The 20,585-nt window shown below is 37.9% G+C and overlaps 1 protein-coding gene across 1 annotated transcript in view; it reads left to right on the top strand.

Moving 5' to 3' along the window:
- OSBPL11 (oxysterol binding protein like 11) overlaps nt 1–20,382 on the top strand; it is a 95,837-nt gene extending 75,455 nt beyond the window's left edge. The window contains exons 11-13 of the mRNA XM_040250142.1: nt 5,081–5,263; nt 12,474–12,627; nt 18,688–20,382. Coding sequence (XP_040106076.1) covers nt 5,081–5,263; nt 12,474–12,627; nt 18,688–18,753 — 403 coding nt within the window. The 3' untranslated portion in view covers nt 18,754–20,382. The remainder of the gene's footprint in view (nt 1–5,080; nt 5,264–12,473; nt 12,628–18,687) is intronic.
- Nucleotides 20,383–20,585: the final 203 nt, after the last annotated feature.

Raw genomic sequence — 20,585 nt, forward strand, 5'->3', positions numbered from 1 at the left:
ACCTTCTAACCTGTCCACAAGGCCATAAGCATTGGGTCTTTTGTTACCTGGAAGTATACTTTTGGTTGACTCTAGAGTTTCCTCATTTTTTCCACTGTGATTTCCCTTAATAAACTGCCACCAAATTGATTTTTATTGATGGGAACCAATGATTTAACTTAATTTCATATTTGAAAGATTAATATTAGAAACAGGTGTCTCTATTTTGATATCTTTTCTTCTTTGATTTTATGGAATATTTTAACTTAGGCTCTCTTTGGTGTCTTTATTAACCATGCCTCCCTCCTCAGACATAGCCTAGTTTTTTACTGCTATCTGCAATCAAGCAGACACATTATCTGCTGTCTGCATTTAGTATAAATATATTATCTTCCACTTGCCTTTCCTTACTCCCTCATTTTCCACAGCTATCTCTGATGGAGCCAAACAGGCCTAGTTAACTGTTCCTCATGCCCTTTTCCATATCCGGATCCCATTTTCCATTTTTAAATATACGTAGTGGTATAATGTCATTAAGATTGTGTCAGCTAACTGCTAAGTGGCACACTGAAGATATAGAAAAGAAAAAAAAAAAACACCTACCTTCAAGAAGCTTTTGTTTTTCAGTTGCTAAGTTATGTCTGACTCTTTGTGACCCCATGAACTGTAGCACACCAGGCTTTCCTGTCGTTCTCTATCTCCCAGGGTTTCCTCAAACTTGTGTCCATTGAGTTGGTAATGCCGTCTAACCATCTCATCCTCTGTTGACCCTTCTCTTCCTGCCCTCAGTCTTTCCCAGCATCAGAGTCTTTTCCAACAAATTGGCTCTTCACATCAGGTGGCCAAAGTATTGGAACTTCAGCTTCAGTATCAGTCCTTCTAGTTTATACTCAGGGTTGGTTTCTGTTAGGATTGACTTGTTTGATCTCCTTGCTGGCCAAGGGATTCTAAAGAGTCTTCTCCAGCCTCATAGTTTGAAAGCATCAATTCTTCAGTACTCAGCCTTCTTTATGGTCCAACTCTCACGTCCGTACGTGACTACAGAAAAACCATAGCTTTGACTGCACTTACACGGTCGATATGTGGACCTTTGTCAGCAAAGTGAGGTCTCTGCTTTTTAATATGCTGTCTAGGTTATCATAGCTTTTCTTCCAAGGAGAAAGTGTCTTTTAATTTCATGGCTGCAGTCATAGTCCACAGTGATTTTGGAGCCCAAGAAAATAAAATCTGTCACTGTTTCCACTTTTCCCCATCTGTTTGCCATGAAGTTTTGGGACCATATGCCATGATCTTAGTTGTTTGAGTATTGAGTTTTAAGCCAGTTTTTTTCACTTCACTCTTTCACCCTCATCAAGAGGCTCTTTAGTTATTCTTTGCTTTCTGCCATTAGAGTGGTATCACCTGCATATCTAAGGTTGTTGATATTTCTCCTGGCCATCTTGATTCCAGCTTGTGAGTCATCCAGCCTGGGATTTTGCATGATGTACTCTGCATATAAGTTACATAAGCAAGGTGACAGTATACAATACAACCTTGACATATTCCATTCCCAATTTGGAACCAGTCTGTAGTTCCATGTCTGGTTCTAACTGTTGCTTCTTGACCTCCATTCAAGTTTCTCAGGAGATAGGTAAGGTGGTCTGGTATTTGAATCTTTTTCAGAATTTTCCACAGTTTGTTGTGATCTGTGCTGTCAGAGGCTTTAGTGTAGTCAAATGAAGCAGAGGGTTTCTTTTGAATTCCCTTGCTTTTTCTGTGATTTAAAGGATATTGGCAATTTAATCTCTGGTCCTGCTGCCTTTTCTAAATCCAGCTTGTACATCTGGAAATTCTCTGTTTATGTACTGTTGAAGCCTACCTTGAAGAATTTTGAGCGTTACATTGCTGGCATGTAAAATGAGAGCAATTGTATTGTAGTTTGAACATTCTTTGGCATTGCCCTTCTTCGGGATTGGAATGAAAACTGACTGTTTGCAGTCCTGTTGCCAGCAAATTTGGAAAACTCACAGTGGCACTCAATATGTCAAGAAGCTTAGATATTCTAGTATTAGAATTCAGAACCCTATCTTTGGAAAGCATTTTTAAGGCTTTTAGGAAAAACTCATGTATAACAGACAGTTAAAAATAACATCTTTTATTATAATAAACATGGTGATGGAAAAGGATGAATATTCTCATGTAGTGGCATTAAGTAACATGATAGGACAGTGTGTCCTGTAGTTGTTCTGCATAAAATATAATTATCTTTCATGTGGTGTTTCTTATATACATATCTAAAACCCAAAGCTGAAGTCTTAACTTTCAATCTTTAAATAAAAGCTTCCTGTGTGAAGCCAAGTTAATATATCCAGTGATTTTCTAGTATTCTATGGGCTTGCCAGTTGGTGCTAGTGGTAAAGAACCCAGCTGCCAAGGTAGGAGACATAAGAGACAGGTTCAGTCCCTGGGTTGGGAAGATTCCCTGGAGGAGGGCATGGCAACCCACTCCAGTATTCTTGCCTGGAGAATCCCCTGGACAGAGGAGCCTGGCAGGCTAACGTCCATAGAGCTGCACAGAGTAGGGCACAACTGAAGCAATTTAGCACGTGTGTATGCATGACCTATCTCTAGTTGTGCAGTTCTTGTTCCCTGCCCCATTTCTTGTCATGATGATCTTGCTATGACTGCAGTAAGCAGCAAAGACTCCGTGTAACCCAGCATGCTTGTTACTTTTTAAGTGGAAAGGCTTGTGACAGAGATAATAATAACTTGAGAGATTGTGGCAATAAAAGAAAGATCAAGTGAGAAATGGATTATTATCCCTAAGTTTGCAGAATATAGTTTTGGGTGTGTCTGGAAATAAGATGGAAGAGGTAAGTGTTCAGTGCCATTTCTTTATATCCTGTTTGGTTAGATATACATTTTCAAGGAAGGAAACAATGTTGGCAGGTAGGATCAGAGAAGAAACATGGATGTCACAAAAATCAGGGAAAACTCCTTAGCGGCATAGTTATTTAAGTTCATATGCTTTGAATTATAACCCAGAGTTCCCACTTCTGCTGTAATCTAGCAGACTTGGTGTTCTTTGTGTCTAATTAGCTACAATTATGCCTAACTTTTTATTTTTTTCTAACTTTTGATTTTTGATGTTTGGTCTGCTCTTGGATTCCAAACCCTAGTACACCTTCATCTCTAAGATCTGGTTCATTTGCTTATTGGCTCCTGTGCTGTTGTTGATGTTGTTGACGTTTAGTCACTGAGTCATGTCTCATCCTTTTGCCCCCCCCACCCCCATGAACCCCATGGAGCCTGCCAGGCTCTTCTCCATGAGATTTCCCAGGTGACAATTCTGGAGTGGGTTGCCATTTCCTCTCCAGGGGATCTTCCTGACCCGGAGATCGACCCAGTGTCTTCTGCACTACAAGCAGGTACTTTACCACTGAGCCACCAGAAAGCCCATTGGCTCCCATACCTCTGCATTGAGTTTTGAATTAGTAGGCCATTCACTTCTCCTGGTTAAAAGCTATGGATTCCCTAAATTCAACCATATCCTTCTGGTTCCCAGGCCCTTGACTTATATCTCACAAATGCTACTTCGGGTTTCTGAACTGTCACCTGAACATGGGGTTGGGTCCTTTGGATTCCCTTTTGAATCCAGATAAACCATAATCCCTGGCACACTGACCAGACCCTAATATTTGCCCACTATTCTTTGAGTTCTCAATCTTTGTCTAGTCTTACCCTGTTGTTTGTGTCCAACAGTGAACATAGAGTACTTCATTAAAAATAATTAGACCTGTTTTCTATTCCAGCCTTCATTTGAGCTGCATCCTATCTGTCTGTTGATAAACCAGCCAGATAACCCTTTATTAAACTTTCAACAGTAGTGCTTGAGCACTCTCAGAGTTTTGTGTTGCTGGCAATAATGTTTGTATGCCAGTGCTCTTTTTAAGAGAATTATAAAATTTTTAATATATCTTATTTTTTCTATCTCTTGTTATCTGGTTTCTGTATTTAACTTAAAATTAAGCTGATGTGATTTTATACAGAATTTATGTATCCAGAATTGCAAATTTTCTAAACTTTTTTTCTTTAAAATTTATTTATTCATTTATTTATTTTTGGATGCACTGGGTCTTCATTGCTTTGTGTGGGTTTTTCCCTAGTTGCAACAAGCTGGGGCTACCCTTCTTTGTGGTGCATAGTCTTCTCATTTCCGTGGCTTCTCTTGTTGCAGAGCACAGGCTCGAGGTCCCATAGGTTTTAGCCGTTGTGGTGCACAAGGTTAGTTGCTCTGTGACATGTGGGATCTTCCTGGACTAGAGACTGAAGCCATGTCTCCTGCATCAGCCCGCAGATTTTTATCCACTGCAGAGCGGAGAAGGCAGTGGCACCCCACTCCAGTACTCTTGCCTGGAAAATCCCATGGACGGAGGAGCTTGTTAGGCTGCAGTCCATGGGGTCGCTGAGTCGGACACGACTAAGCGATTTCATTTTCACTTTTCACTTTGATGCATTGGAGAAGGAAATGGCAACCCACTCCAGTGTTCTTGCCTGGAGAATCCCAGGGATGGGGGAGCCTGGTGGGCTGCTGTCTCTGGGGTCGTGCAGCGTCGGACACGACTGAAGCGACTTAGCAGCAGCAGCAGCACTACCAGAGAAATAGAGGGACTTTAATTTTTTAAATAAATAGGACTAGTTCTTTTTTAAAAAATGTTGAATAAGCTATAGTGTTGTAACATTTTTTTAACCCTGCCCCTAGTATTTTAGCATTTTTGACTGTAATTTAAAAAGTTAATATTTTTCATATCCGTACTTAGTTTTAATGTTATAATAGTTGTTTGTAGCAGAAATTAAAATATCATACTTTGTAATTATTTATGGTAAGTCTCTAGTTTGATTCCCAGTATTCTTTCTAAAATTAAATTAATATTTTTTGAAAAATTTATCTTGGAAACTATCATGGATTTACAAAGATTCTGACTTTGGCACTGACAAGTTGAAGTGAATTGTGTAACTATTTTAAACAGAATTCACAAAGTACATTCTTGGGGTTTTAAAATCCCTAAGAAACAAGGACAATATTAGTTATTAAAGCTTTTATTTTTCTGCCTGCTTCTAGGGTTACAGGTGAAGTAAAGCACAACATCACCAACACTGTTGTATGCAGAGTACAGGGGGAATGGAATAGCGTTCTTGAGTTTGCTTACAGCAGTGGAGAGACAAAATACGTGGACTTGACTAAGTTGGCAGTGACGAAGAAAAGAGTAAGGCCTTTGGAGAAGCAGGATCCATTTGAATCCAGGTGTGTCATGCTTGCATCCATCAGGGAAGAGTCAGAAAGTCTAGATCTTAATTTAAGCCTTTTCACTAATTTCTAACCCTTGGCAAGTCACTTCACCACTTTAGATAAGCTTCCTCATCTGTAAATTGAAAGTGTTGGCCTGATCTCATGGTTGTAAACACTGTACCAGCTATGACATTATGTGTACATAACCGCATTTTAGTAAAAATAAAACATTTGTAATCTGGACAAAAATACTAACTTTTAGCAGTTAAAGGATCACTATCTTTGTCATACAAACTCTTACAAATTATTAATAAAAAGATGGGTACCCTAATAGGAAAATGGGCAAAGACATAAAGAGGTAGTTCACAAAAATAGAAGAAAACAATACCCACTAAGAAAATTGTTCTTTATAATTGTTCATTATAATTAGAATTCAAAGAAATACAAATTAACAGTAAGACAAAATTTTTTTTTAATGGTATCTCTTTTGGGAAAAAATGAATAGACATTTTCATATTGTTGATTAGGGAGGTAAACTGATACAACCTTCTTAGAAGGTATTTTGGAAATATATGTCATAGGCTTTTAAAAGTAAATGAAATGTGGTACTTCCCTAGTGGTCCAGTGAATCCATGCTCCAAATGCAGGGGCCTGGGTTCAGTCCCCAGTCAGGGAACTAGATCCCACATGCCACAACAAAGATCAAAGATCCAGTGTACCGCAATGAAGACCCGTCACACCAACTAAATAAATAAAAATAAATATTAAGAAAAAAAGAATAAGATAAATGAAATGGGGCTTCCCTGGTTGCTCAATGGCAAAGAATCCTCTTGCCAGTGCAGGAGATAATGGGTTCAATCCCTGGTCTAGGAAGACCTCACATGCTGCAGAGCAGCTAAGCCCATAGGCCACAACTATTGAGTCTGTACTGTAGACCCAGGAGCCACAAATTCTGAAGCCCATGTGCTCTAGAGCCCACACTTTACAGCAAGAGAAGCCACAGCAATGAGAAGCCTGAGCACCACAACTAGAGAGTAGCGCTCGCTTGCAGCACCTAGAGAAAAGCCCATGCAGCGATTAAATAATTTTTTAAAAAGTAAATGAAGTGGCTCTGTATGTGTTAATAAGGTAGTCTCCAGAATGTATTGGCAGTAGTTGCTTCCAGAGAGGAATACTCAAGTCTAGGCTTTCCAGGTGGTACAGTGGTAAAGAATCTGCCTGCCGATGAAGGAGACGCAGGAGATGTGGGTTTGATCCTTGGGTCAGGAAGATTCCCTGGAAGAGGAAATGGCAACCCAATCCAGTATTCTTGCCTGGAAAATTCCATGGACAGAGGAGCCAGGTGGGCTGCAGTCCCTGGGGTCACAAAGAGTCAGACACAACTGAGCCACTTATTCATCTCTCTGATAAGAAACAGACTTACTCTTCACAGAATGCCCTTTTAAATTTTCTATCACATGTAAGTATTACTGTATCAAATATAAGGAAGCATTAACCATCTTAAGATCACATAAATGGAACCAAATCATTTATAAGCAGATATTTAGTACCCATTACGCAAAAACTCAGGTTGGTTCAAAAACTAAAACAGTAGTGATTGAAAAAAAAATTTTTATTTAGGATTTATTTAGGAGCATGCATCAAGGTTTGGTTTGTGGACTCCTGGGGCCCTTGATATTTGTACCAGGGGTTTGCGAGTTGAGAAAGCTTTCTTAATAATGCTAAAATATTATTTGCCTTTTTCACTCTGTTGGCACTTGCATTGGTGGTACAAAAACAGTGGTGGGTAGCACTGCTGGGCCTTAGCACCGTTCAAGGCAGTGGCATCAAACTGTAAAAGTAATCATGGTATTCCTTACTGCCCTGCAGTTTTTTTTCTTTTCTACATTGCAATTTTTTCAAAGCCATTTTCTTTTTAAAATGTCCTTGAAAAGCAGTACAGATTATTAGTTTTGTTAGATCTGGAACATTGATTACCTGTCTTTTTAAAAAATATTCTGCATGACACATTTGGAGTATACATAAAGCACTTGTGCGAGATTATAAAGTACACTGATTATCTGAAGGAAGAGAACTTGTGTAACTGATAGAGTTACAAGCAAACTACCCTTTCTTGAAACACCATTTTTACTTAGATGATTGACAGACAAATTAGACTATTATAATTTTAATATTGGGCAGACATTTTTCTTGTAAATGAATATTATAAACATGGCATTTAAAGGAAAACAATTGGAAATTTTTTTTTGCTAATAATAAAATTTAAATGGAAACAACCTAACCATCCATTGACAGATAAATGGATAAGCAAGTTGTGATGTGTATTTATAATGGAATATTACTCAGTCCTAAAAAAGAAAGGAACCCCACCATTTGTGATAGCATGGATGGACCTTGAGGGTATTATATGAAGTGTCAGAGAAAGAGCAAATTCTCTGTGGTCTCACTTATACAATTGGTAGGTTTTTTTTTTTTTTTGTATTGTATGATAATACTCCCAGTATTTCTATAATTGGGAGTATTATTCAACCATAAAAAGAATGAAATCTTGCCATTTGAGACAACATGAGTGGATCTTGAGAACATTATGCCAAGTGAAATGTCAGATATGTAAAGACAAATACTGTATGATATTACTTATATGTGGAATCTTTAAAAAACAAAACAAAACTGACAGATACAGAAAACAGAGATTGGCATTATTGCCAAAATGCCAGAGGTGGGTACCTGGGCAGTGAGTGAAATGAATGAAGTAGGTCAAAAGGTACAAATTGCCAGTTTTAAAATAAATGTCATGAGGACATAATGTACAGCATAGTGGCTATAGTTAATAATACCTGTATTGGATAATTGAAAGTTACTAAGAAAGTAGTTCTTAAAAGTCTTCATCACAAGAAGAAAATGTTTTTGGTAATTATGTATGGTGATGGAGGTTGACTAGACTTATAGTGGTGAACATTTCATAGTAATACAAATACTAAATTACTGTGTTGTATACCTGAAACTAACACAGTGTTATATATCAACTATATATTTCAACAAAACTTTTAAATTCATAGAAAGGAAGCCAGATTGTCATTACCAGAAATGTGGGCTAGGGAGTTAAGGAATTGGATGAAAGTAGTCAAAACATACAAACCTCCAGTTATAAGATAAATAAGTCCTGGGGATGTAATGTATCTCATGATGATTGTAGTTAACAGTGCTGTTTGGTATATTTGAAACTGGTTGAGAGAATAGATCCTAAGAGTTCTCATCTCAAGGAAGAAAAAATTTTTTTTCTGTTTCTCTGATTTTGTTTCTATATGAAAGGATGAATCTTAACTTATTGTGGTAATCATTTCCCAATATATGTAAATCACATCATTATGCTATACTCCTGAAACTTACACAGAGCTGTATGTCGATTGTATCTTAGTAAAACTTGAGGAAAAAATGAAGCTTTTAAAGGCAAATATCAAAATTTTAGAAGACTTTTATCTGTCACAATGAATTGAAAGCTTCCCTAGTAAAGAGTTTTCTGATGAAATTGGTGATGAAACTAATGAAGGTGATTTTAAAAAATATGACATAATAAAATATGTCAACATCTGGAAGATAATTTTTTTCAGATGATCACTGCATGATATTATAAAATTATGCATGGATAAAAATTCCATTCAAGGTACAAATTAAACCAATGGATTTTCATGTATCAGAGTATGAAAAATTCATTGATATTTTTCAGTTTCCACATTGCAGCTAATCTTTTAAGAACTACCACTTTCTGAGTTTTAATATAATAACAAAGAGTTGAGTTATTTGAAATAGCTATTAAAATACCCTTCGCTTTACTATGTATTTGTGTGAGGCCATATTTTCTTTATATACTTTAACTAAAACAATACATATCACAATAGATTGAATGTAGAAGCAGATATAAAAATCTGGCTATTATTGAACCAGGTGTTTAAGAGATTCTCTTTGCTAAACTTGTATTATAGATTTTTTTGTCTGCATTCCTGGGGGTTATTGGTTTTTTTGTTTTCTTTGGGAGAAAATTTTTAACCACAAATTTAATACCTTTAGTACCTAGGGCTGTTGAGGTTATCTGCTTCTTCTTGAGCAAACTTTGGTAACTTTTATCTTTCAAAGACTTGGTTCAATTTTTCAAATTTATTGACATGTATTTTATAATATTTGCTTATTTTTTAATGTTTGTAGGCTCTATTGTGATGATGTCACACTCATTCTTTGTATTCATGATTCTTTTCCTGATCAATGTGATTAAAGGTTCATTAATTTTACTCAGTTCAGTTCAGTTCAGTCGCTCAGTCATGTCCGACTCTTTGCGACCCCATGAATCGCAGCACGCCAGGCCTCCCTGTCCATCACCAACTCCTGGAGTTCACTCAGACTCACGTCCATCGAGTCGGTGATGCCATCCAGCCATCTCATCCTCGGTCGTCCCCTTCTCCTCCTGCCCCCAATCCTTCCCAGCATCAGAGTCTTTTCCAATGAGTCAACTCTTCGCATGAGATGTCCAAAGTACTGGAGTTTCAGCTTTAGCATCATTCCTTCCAAAGAAATCCCAGGGTTGATCTCCTTCAGAATGGACTGGTTGGATCTCCTTGCAGTCCAAGGGACTCTCAAGAGTCTTCTCCAACACCACAGTTCAAAAGCATCAATTCTTTGGTGCTCAGCCTTCTTCACGGTCCAACTCTCACATCCATACGTGACCACAGAAAAAAACCATAGCCTTGACTAGACGGACCTTAGTTGGCAAAGTAATGTCTCTGGTTTTGAATATACTGTCTAGGTTGGTCATAACTTTTCTTCCGAGGAGTAAGCGTCTTTTAATTTCATGGCTGCAGTCACCATCTGCAGTGATTCTGGAGCCCCGAAAAATAAAGTCTGACACTGTTGCTACTGTTTCCCCATCTATTTCCTATGAAGTGATGGGGACCAGATGCCATGATCTTCATTTTCTGAATGTTAAGCTCCAAGCCAACTTTTTCACTCTCCTCTTTCACTTTCATCAAGAGGCTTTTTAGCTCAAAGAAGTAGTTTTCAGTTTCATTGATTTCTCTCTATATTTCTGTTTTCTTTTTCATTGATTTCTGCTCTTATTTCCTTTTTTCTGCTTATTTTGTGCATCGTTTGCTCTTTTTATAGTTTCTTAAAATAGAAGTTAGGTAAGGGTCAGCAAACTTCTTTTGTTAAAGGCTCAGTTCAGTTCAATCTCTCAGTCGTGTCCAACTCTTTGTGACCCCATGGACTGCAGCATGCCAGGCTTCCCTGTCCATCACCAACTCCTGGAGCTTGCTCAAACTCAGTTCCATCAAGTTTGTGACACCATCCAACCATCACATCCTCTATCGTCCCCTTCTCCTCCTACCTTCAGTCTTTCCCAGCATCAGGGTCTTTTCCAATGAGTCAGTTCTTTGCATCAGGTGGCCAAAGTACTGCAGCTTCAACTTCAGCATCAGTCCTTCCAATGAATATTCAGGATTGATTTCTTTTAGGATTGACTGGTTTGATCTCAGAATGAATATCTTAAGCTTGATGGACTAGATAGTTTCTACCACAATTCAGTTCAGCCATTGTAGCACGAAATGACAAAAACAGATAGATGTTGCTATATTAAAACAAAAGTCTACTTACAAAAATGAGCATTAGACCATAGTTTTACTCCTGGTTTGGCTTCCAGGATAGCTCAAATGGTAAAGAATCTGCCTGCAATGTGGGAGACCTGGGTTTGATCCCTGGGTCGGGAAGATCCCCCGGAGAAGGGCATGGCAACCCACTCTAGTATTCTTGCCTGGAGAATCCCATGGACAGAGGACCCTGGTGGGCTACAGTCCATGGGGTCACAGAGAGATAGGACTGAAGCGACTTAGCATGCAGACATCACTGTGAACATTCTTGTGCAAATCTTTTTGTGGACATGTTTTCATATCTCTTGGGTAAAACACCTCAGAGTGGAATTGCTGGTTTGTGTGGGTTTTATGTCTAACTTTTCACGTAACTGCCTAACTATTTTCCAAAATGACTGCACATTTTACATTTCTGCCTGGAACATATGAGGGTTCCAGTTCTCATCCTCATCAACATTTGTTATTGCCTGTCTTATTTAATATACCCATTCGAGCTGGTCTGAAATAGTATCTCATTGTGATTTTAATTTGTATTTCCTTAATGGCTAATGACATTAAACATGTCTTTATGTGCTAGTTAGCCATTTGTTTATCTTCTTTGTTGAAATGTGTACTTATAAATTTTGCCCATTTTTAAATTGAACTGTTTGTCGTCTTATTGTGTTATAGGAGTTGTTTGTAAATTCTGGACACAATTCCTTTGTTGGATATGTGTTTCGTAAATATTGTCTCCTCATCTATTGCTCGTCTTTTCATTTTCTTAATGGTGTTTTTTTCAGTAATGAGTTTTTATTTTGATGAGGTGAGACTATCAATGTTTTCTTTTATAGATTATGGTTTTGGTGTTGTAGGTAAGAAATCTTTGCCTAACCCAAAGTCTCAAAGATTTTCTCTTATATCTTCTTCTTAGTTTTATTGTGACATGAGAGTCTAAGGTCACATTTTTGCACATGGATATCCAGTTTTTTCAGTACTATTTGTTGAACAGACTATACTTTCCCCAAGAATTGTCTTGGCAGTTTTCTTTTGCTTGAAGTCTGTTGAGCTTCTCCTTTCCTGTGCTGTGCCTGCTAATGCTCTCTAACTAGTCAGTTGGATTAGTCGTAGGGTTCCCCTCATTTGTTTGCCTGCTCTCAGGAATCACTGTCCTGTGCTGCCTTTTGTTCAATATCTGAAAACCATTGTTTCAGTATATTTTTGTCTAGTTTTCTAGCTGATGAAAAGTGGGAGGGTAAATATGGTGCCCCTTATTTCATCATGTCCAGAAGCAGAAATGGTGTCTTCTGTTTCAGCTTTTTAAACATTTATTTCTCTTTTTGCTTCTTATTTGCTAAGTTTCTTTAAAATAAAATCTTGGTTATATAACTTGGGAAAAAATACATTATTTTTAATTTAAAAAGCAGCAGAAACAGCAGCATCTTGGACATTAACATTAGCAACATAATATGTATTCTTATAATTCATGTGTGAAATTATAGATATGATTCAGGAAATGTAATTTATTAAAATTACTGTTAATTTTGTGGATATCCACTAGTTTTTTTTTTTTTTGAAAAATGTTTGTAAAGCATGTGGTTTTCTAATTTCAGGCGATTGTGGAAAAATGTGACAGACTCTCTGAGGGACTCTGAAATCGATAAAGCCACAGAGCATAAACGTACCCTGGAAGAACGCCAGAGAACTGAAGAAAGGCATCGAACTGAAACAGGCACACCTTGGAAAACCAAATATTTTATTAAAGAGGTATATGTTCTATATGCCTTCAGACTAAAACTCATTATCTACATAATGAGAACTTTAACTTAGGAGGCTCTTTTGACTTGTTAACACGTACATATCTTTGTTTCTAAAAATAGTCCAGCTTAACCATGAGCTTTTTTGTGACATTTTTACAATTTGTCAGAATAGTTTACCAGCAGTTCAGAAATAGATTTGGGGATTTAAATTTGCCACAAAATACTAAGATTAATCTTTAATCTCAATAGTGAATACACAGTTAAAAGTTTGTTGCCATTATACCACAACAGTGAAACTTTTAAGTCTTTTCTAAATTTAAAGGTTTTGTTTTGTTTATTACTGTTTGGTAGAACTCAGAGTAAGGTGAATAATGGACCAGAGCCAATGCCAAAAAAAGTTTTCTTGTCCATAGCCAAGTCTAAGGAAACTCATTGAATTTCAATTGGTCTGTCAGGAGAAAATCTGGAAAAGTAATTTGAATATGAATTTTGCATAGCTATTACTCTTAAAAGCACATCATTTATTATAGTAATTTCATTGCTTTAATTTTTCTCATCTTTGGATATCTGATATAAATACCAACTGTTTTCATGGATAGGAATTGAAGGGAAAGTCCTTTCCATCTCTTTTTATATGAAAAGATAAAACCATTGTAATTACTCTGCAAAATTAAAGTTTGGTAACCTTGGATTTTTTTCATTTCAAGCTCACTAAGAAAGCAGATATACCAAACACAGGAAAAAAGGGAAGATTTCTATAAATCATTAAAAATGAACTCTGTTGGCTAAGAGCAAGAAACTGTAATGGTAAAAGATGCAACCAAATTTAAAAGACAGGCCTCCTGTATCTTTCAACTAACATGACATGGAAACATGCTACTTCTCATTCATTCTTTATTTGACAGATTACTATTAAGAACCTACCACTTAATACCTTTATTATATTTTATGATGTTAAATAGACAGATGCAGAAAGTGGTAGCAAGATATGGCAATTGTCCAGTAAAATAGTGATTTTCTTCCCACCTAAGTAATCTTAACTAGCTGCTTGATAGAACAGTAGATTGGAGATGCTGACTCACGTTTGGGCCCCTTCAGGTGATAAGATGTAAGATGACTTTCTAAATGGTGTGCCATGGCACAGTGCTACAAAATAGATACATAAGATTTTATGACAAATATTGATTGCCTAAGCTCATGGAGAAGAGAAGTGAAAGGCAAAGGAGAAAAGGAAAGATATACCCACCTGAATGAAGAGTTCCAAAGAATAGCAAGGAGAGAAAAGAAAACCTTCCTCAGTGATCAGTGCAAAGAAATAGAGGAAAACAATAGAATGGGAAAAACTAGAGATCTCTTCAAGAAAATTAGAGATAGCAAGGGAACATTTCATGCAAAGATGAGCACAGTAAAGGACAGAAATGGTATGGACCTAGCAGAAGTAGAAGATACTAAGAAGAGGTGGCAAGAATACACAGAAGAACTAAACAAAAAAGATCTTCATGACCCAGATGATCATGATGGTGTAATCACTCACCTAGAGCCAGACATCCTGGAATGTGAAGTCAAGTGGGCCTTAGGAAGCATCACTACAAACAAAGCTAGTGGAGGTGATGGAATTCCAGTTGAGCTCTTTCAAATCCTAAGAGATGATGCTGTGGAAGTGCTGCTCTCAATATGGCAGCAAATTTGGGAAACTCAGCAGTGGCCACAGGACTGGAAAAGGTCAGTTTTCATTCCAGTCCCAAAGAAAGGCAATGCCAAAGAATGCTCAAACTACCGCACAGTTGCACTCATCTCACACACAAGCAAAGTAATGCTCAAAATTCTTCAAGCCAGGCCTCAACAGTACATGCACCATGAACTTCCAGATGTTCAAGCTGGTTTTAGAAAAGGCAAAGGAACCAGAGATCAAGTTGCCAACATCCACTGGATCATCAAAAAAGCAAGAGAGTTCCAGAAAAACATCCATTTCTGTTTTATTGACTATGCCAAAGCCTTTGACTGTGTGGATTACAACAAACTGGAAAATTCTTAAAGAGATAGGAATACTGACCACCTGACCTGCCTCCTGAGAAATCTGTATTCAGGTTAAGAAGCAACAGTTAGAACTGGACATGGAACGACAGACTGGTTCCAAATAGGAAAAGGAGTACATCAAGGCTGTATATTGTCACCCTGCTTATTTAACTTCTATGCAGAGTACATCAGGAGAAATGCTGGACTGGATGAAGCACAAGCTGGAATCCAGATTGCTGGGAGAAATACCAATAACCACAGATATGCAAATGACATCACGCTTACGGCAGAAAGTGAAGAGGAACTAAAGAGCCTCTTGATGAAAATGAAGGAGAATAAAAAAGTTGGCTTAAAGCTCAACATTCAGAAAACGAAGATCATGGCATCTGGTCCCATCACTTCATGGCAAATAGATGGGGGAACAGTGAAAACAGTGGCTGACTATTTTTCTGGGCTCCAAAATCACTGCAGATGGTGACTGCAGCCATGAAATTAAAAGATGCGTACTCCTTGGCAGGAAAGTTATGACCAACCTAGACAGCATATTAGAAAGCAGAGACATTACTTTGTCAACAAACGTCTGTCTGTTCAAAGCTATGGTTTTTCCAGTAGTCATGTATGGATGTGAGAGTTGGACTATAAAGAAAGCTGAGCGCCAAAGAATTGATGCTTTTGAAATGTAGTGTTGGAGAAGACTCTTGAGAATCCCTTGGACAGCAAGGAGATCCAACCAGTCCATCCTAAAGGAAATCAATTCTGAATATTCATTGGAAGGACTGATGCTGAAGCTGAAACTCCAATACTTTGGCCACCTAATGCGGAGAGCTGACTCATTTGAAAAGACCCTGATGCTGGGAAGGATTGAAGGCGGGAGGAGAAGGGGACGACACAGGATGAGATGGTTGGGTGGCATCACCGACTCAATGGACATGAGTTTGAGTAAACTCCGAAAGTTGGTGATGGACAGGGAGATCTGGCAGGCTGTGGTTCATGGGGTTCATGCGAAGAGTCAGACATGACTGAGCAACTGAACTGAACTGAAGCTCATGGAACAGTCAAGTCACATCCTGTGTATGACAGGACCATGGCTTGTGCTCTGAGAAGCACTGCAGAGTATAAATGAGGCTGATGAGCTAGTTGAAGCTGGTACCCCAAGGTTCATAACAACATTGGAGCTCTTGCCATCAGGTATGGCTCTTTGCTAAGAAAAATCATATTACTGATAAGTCTGTTTTGTCTTCCTGTGGTCCTAAACAGAATGCTAGATACATAGTAGGTGTTTCATCCATATTGTTATGAGTAACAAGAACTTTTTCATTTGTTTGGTACTTTCATTATTGCTGTCAGACCAATTACAGACCAGTTTGAAATTGACTTTAGATGGAATATGGAATAGAGTCTTTTGGTATAAAACTAGGAGAGTAATCTGAGAAAGTATAGGTGAACTTAAGTGTTTCTAGAATCACTTGGTAATACTCACCCTCTTTTCCTAACCATTTCTCATTGACATTTAGTTTATGAGATCTTCTTTGCCTTTGTTCAGTCGCTTAGTCATGTCCACCTCTTTTTGACCCTATGGATTGCAGTATGCAAGGCTTCCCTATCCTTTACTATCTCTTGGAGTTTGCTCAAATTCATGTCCATTGAATCAGTGATGCCATCCAACCATCTTGTCCTCTGTTGTCCCCTTCTTCCTGCCCTCAGTCTTTCACAGCTTCAGGGTCTTTTCTAATGAGTCATCTCTTCACAACAGGTGGCCAAAGTATTGGAGCTTTAGCTTCAGCATCAGTCCTTCCAGTGAATATTCAGGGTTGATTTCCTTCAGGATTGACTGGTTTGATCTCCTTGCTGTCCAAGGGACTCTCAAGAGTCTTCTCCAGCACAACAGTTCGAAAGCATCAATTCTTTGGTGCTCAGCCTTCTTCTGTGGTCCAACTCTCATATTTGTACATGACTACTGGAAAAACCATAGCTTGACTCTGTGGACCTTTGTTGGCAAAGTGATGTCTCTGCTTTTTTTTTCTTTTTTTCCCAATTCCTTGCAACACCATGGACTATAGCCCATCATGCTCTTCTGTCCTTGGGATTCTCCAGTTGAGAATAATGGAGTGGGTTGCCATTCCCTTCTCCAGGGATGTCTCTGCTTTTTAATATGCTGTCTAGGTTTGTCATAGCTTTTCTTCCAAGGAGCAAGCATCTTTTTATTTTGTGGCAGCAGTCACTGTCTGCGGTGATTTTGTACCCCAAGAAAATAAATTAGATCTTCTGTTTCTTCCCTTTTGTGATTATACACATTCATCAGAATCTGTTGGTTGTATCCTCTTAAATGGATGTTTAAAATTTCTTAAGATGTGTATAAATGCAAGCAGGGAGGCTTTTACAGAATAGTGGGCCATATTGGAGTGAGACATGCTAAGTTTCCACTCCAGCTCATACATTGGATAGTTTATTTACCATTTCTCACTTCAGTTTCCTCACCTGTAAAATGTAGGTAGGTGCTAAACTTCCGTGGTGGCTCGGTGGTAAAGAATCCACCTGCCAGTGCAGGAGACACAGGTTCTATCTCTGATCTGGGAAGATCCCACATGTCACAGAGCAGCTAAGCCCCCCAACTGTTGAGCCTGTGCTCTAGAGCCTGGGAGCCGCAACTACTGAAGGCCACGCACCCTAGACCCCAAATGCCACAACAAGAGAAGCCACCACAGTGAGAAGCCTGGGCACCACAACTGGAAGGAAGCCCATTCAGCAACAGAGACCCATCACAGCCAAAAACAAAGATAAATAAATGAAATTCTTATTGTTAAGTGTAGGTAGAGACACAAAAGTTGTACTGGAAAGAACTCTGTCCCTTCCTGGGTGAATTTGGGCTGCTCTTTTCACTTGTCAGAGCCCCCATTTTCTCTTTGAAGTGAGATGGTCAGATGGCACAGGTTAACTTGTAAACCTAGCATTCTGTAATGTGATTAAATGACATCAGAATATTGCAATAGAGGAGAAAGATTGAATTCAACGCTGAATATGGGGCTAAGGAGGAGTTTGTAGCCAGCATGTAGGATGAGGGAGTGGATGGAAAATTACCAAGAAACCTTGGTCAGATGTCAGTGATGATGGATCGAGGAAGGCCCGTGGTTAGATTGAAGGTGGGAGGAGAGGAGTTTCATTGGATATCAAAGATGAGAGGATTCTTGATAAACTGGTTCATCAGGATTTTTTTTGGCTAAAACTGAGTTCAGCAGGCATAGAAGGCTTAGGCAAAACTAGAGACAAAGGAGTCTTAACTTTTAAAGTTTAGTCAAGGAGAGAGTCTTGTCACTATGAGCCACATAATTGCTGACCATAAGTCATTTTCGGGACAGGGTATTGTAAATATATATATTTTTTAATTTAATGCAAATATATTGAAGTCAATATAGGGATTATGGACAGAGGTTCAAATCTGACTTACCTAACCTCGTTGCAGAAACACTAAATTTCAGTCTTAGCTACCGTGACCTCAGCTCTGCCAAGCTTTTATCCCAGTATGCTGCCTCATGCATTCTCGACAGCACTTTTTTCCTCACTTGGTCTTCTCTTGTCTTTAGTAAACTCTTTGACTAACTTTATTTCCTTTTGGTAACCTTCTGTTCACAGGAACCAGGGAAAGCTAAGGGGTAGAGTCAGGAAAGAACTAGAAAACAATACTCAGCTACTAGAATGCCATTTGCCATGTAGAGAACAGCTGGTACCTTGGTGACAGTTTTTCATGTTCCACCTGCTGCCTGTCACTCCATGGGTGAGGCTGTCTGAAGCATCTTGGCAAAAGTAGCAGAATTGCTACAGATGACTTCCGCATGGAGCACAAACTAGGTCTTCCCAGACCAGAACTTCTCATCTAATCGTAGCTAAACCACACATACTTTTTGACGTCTTAAGCAAAAGAGATCTTTTCTTTAAAAACTCTTGTGTTTAAATGTGAAAATAGAATTCCATTTCAGTAAAAGCATGGCATCTAGTTTTGGTTCTGAAAATACTAGAGGAATGGTTCTTTCATTTGTTTTTCTGCTTGTTTCAGGGAGATGGCTGGGTTTATCACAAACCCCTTTGGAAAATAATTCCAACAACACAACCAGCAGAGTGACATATACTGTCTAAGACTCAACTAAATGAACTACTCTGTTTACCCTAAACCCTCCCAGTATGGAGTCATTGCACTGAGTGACCTGCTTCCTGATTGCACAGACTGAAACTGATTACACACGAATGTACTGACTAGGGCACCATAGAACTGCAGCACGACCAAAGTGTTGAAGAAGCACGACGGACTTCTCACCAAGCTGTTCCTGTGATGTGAGCAATATCATCTGAAAACCTTTCACCTGAATTATTAGATGATTAATCTCTTATCCAGTTTCTGCTCCAGAAGCTAAGTTTGAATCCCCTGTTTTTGCATGGGGGCATCAGATAAACCCAACAATGAGAACTCAGTGATTTTAATTTCTTTATAGTGAAAATTGAAGTCTCTTTTAGAGTTTGTGCTTTGCTTTCTGTTAGTAGCTGAAGTATCCGCTACTCTTACAACAGACCAAGAGGAGGAAGAAGATGACCCAGAAGTGGCTTCAGCCATTGTGCCTGAAATCAGTGTTAAAAAAAAAAAATCAACCAGGTTGTCATAACAAGGTATTCTGTTCCTTCAAAGAGACTGTGTGCCTGTGTCTGAGGAACTTATCCATTATCCACTTCTGTTGGAACTCTCTTTTAAAAAGTATATTTATAAATTGATTAGAATTATAACCATGGAGAATTTTTTCTTCTGAGCATTTTAATATACTTGAAAACAACATTGACTTGAAAAATTTCAGAACATTTTTCAATACCTAGTTTTATTAAATATTATACTTGAGAGACAATTTTTTAAAATGTGTTCCTGTCAATATGATGAGATTTTCGCCTTTCTCACGAACTGAGGCATTAAAGAACATAGCAAATATTTAAAAATAAAACTGTTACTGTTTTCCTTACCTTTTTTTCATTTGTAGGTTAATATCCAGTATTATGTGCTATCCCTCTGGATAAGTATGCTTTATTTTACCTCTGTTCACTCAAAATTTAAAACAACTATTCCTATTTGTCAGTAATTCAGAATTAGAATATGTGACTAAGCGCATGTATGGTATGGTTTTGCTTTCTTTTCAAGGAAACTCAAATGCCGAAGAAAGAGTATGAAATAAAAAAGATACCAGGAAAAAAGGTATCAGGAAGTTGTATTCAGGTACAAATCTTTTTTTTAAGTATTTTATTGAGGTTAAAGAATTACTGACAAAAGAATAGTGCTAATTATGGCTTTCATCATTCATTTGAGTATTTATTGAGCGCCTCCTTATGGTACTCAACACTTGTTTTACTGCAAGCTACCTTAATTTTTCAAGAGTGGTGCCTTACTCTGTTTTTCCTGATGTGGTCTTCCAATCAGTGTGTGTAACATATAGCTATTATTCATCAGCCATTGTAGGTGGCTGTATCTGTTGCATCAACATAAGACATTTAAGCTTTGTGCGCTGATAAATTGTGTTTTATTGAAGGGGGTTAATAGGATAAAAACAGCAAAATAATTTTTTCAACAAATTGTAAGTTATAAGAAAATAATTGGTTTATGTACAACCATTTTAATGATTCCCTTGTTCATTTTTGCTGTGAAATGCACTGAAAAAAAATCTCAAAATGAATTATAGTTCATGTGTTGGAAAGATTAAAAAATAATAAAACTGGACAACAGTGATGCCTTTGTCTATTTTATGAGTAGAGAGAAATAGAAAGTTGGAGTTATTGCTCTGTTCATTTGAGAAGGGCATTTATTTAATTTATTTTTTTACAAGAAACTTAGTATTTTATTCATTTTTCATAGTTTTACAGTATTAGTAAAAATAATGGTCATTATAAATAAGTATAAAATGGAAGTTGATGAAAAAATAA

This window comes from Oryx dammah, unplaced genomic scaffold (genome assembly GCF_014754425.2).
Source record: "Oryx dammah isolate SB20612 unplaced genomic scaffold, SCBI_Odam_1.1 HiC_scaffold_2, whole genome shotgun sequence".
Lineage (NCBI taxonomy): Eukaryota > Metazoa > Chordata > Mammalia > Artiodactyla > Bovidae > Oryx > Oryx dammah.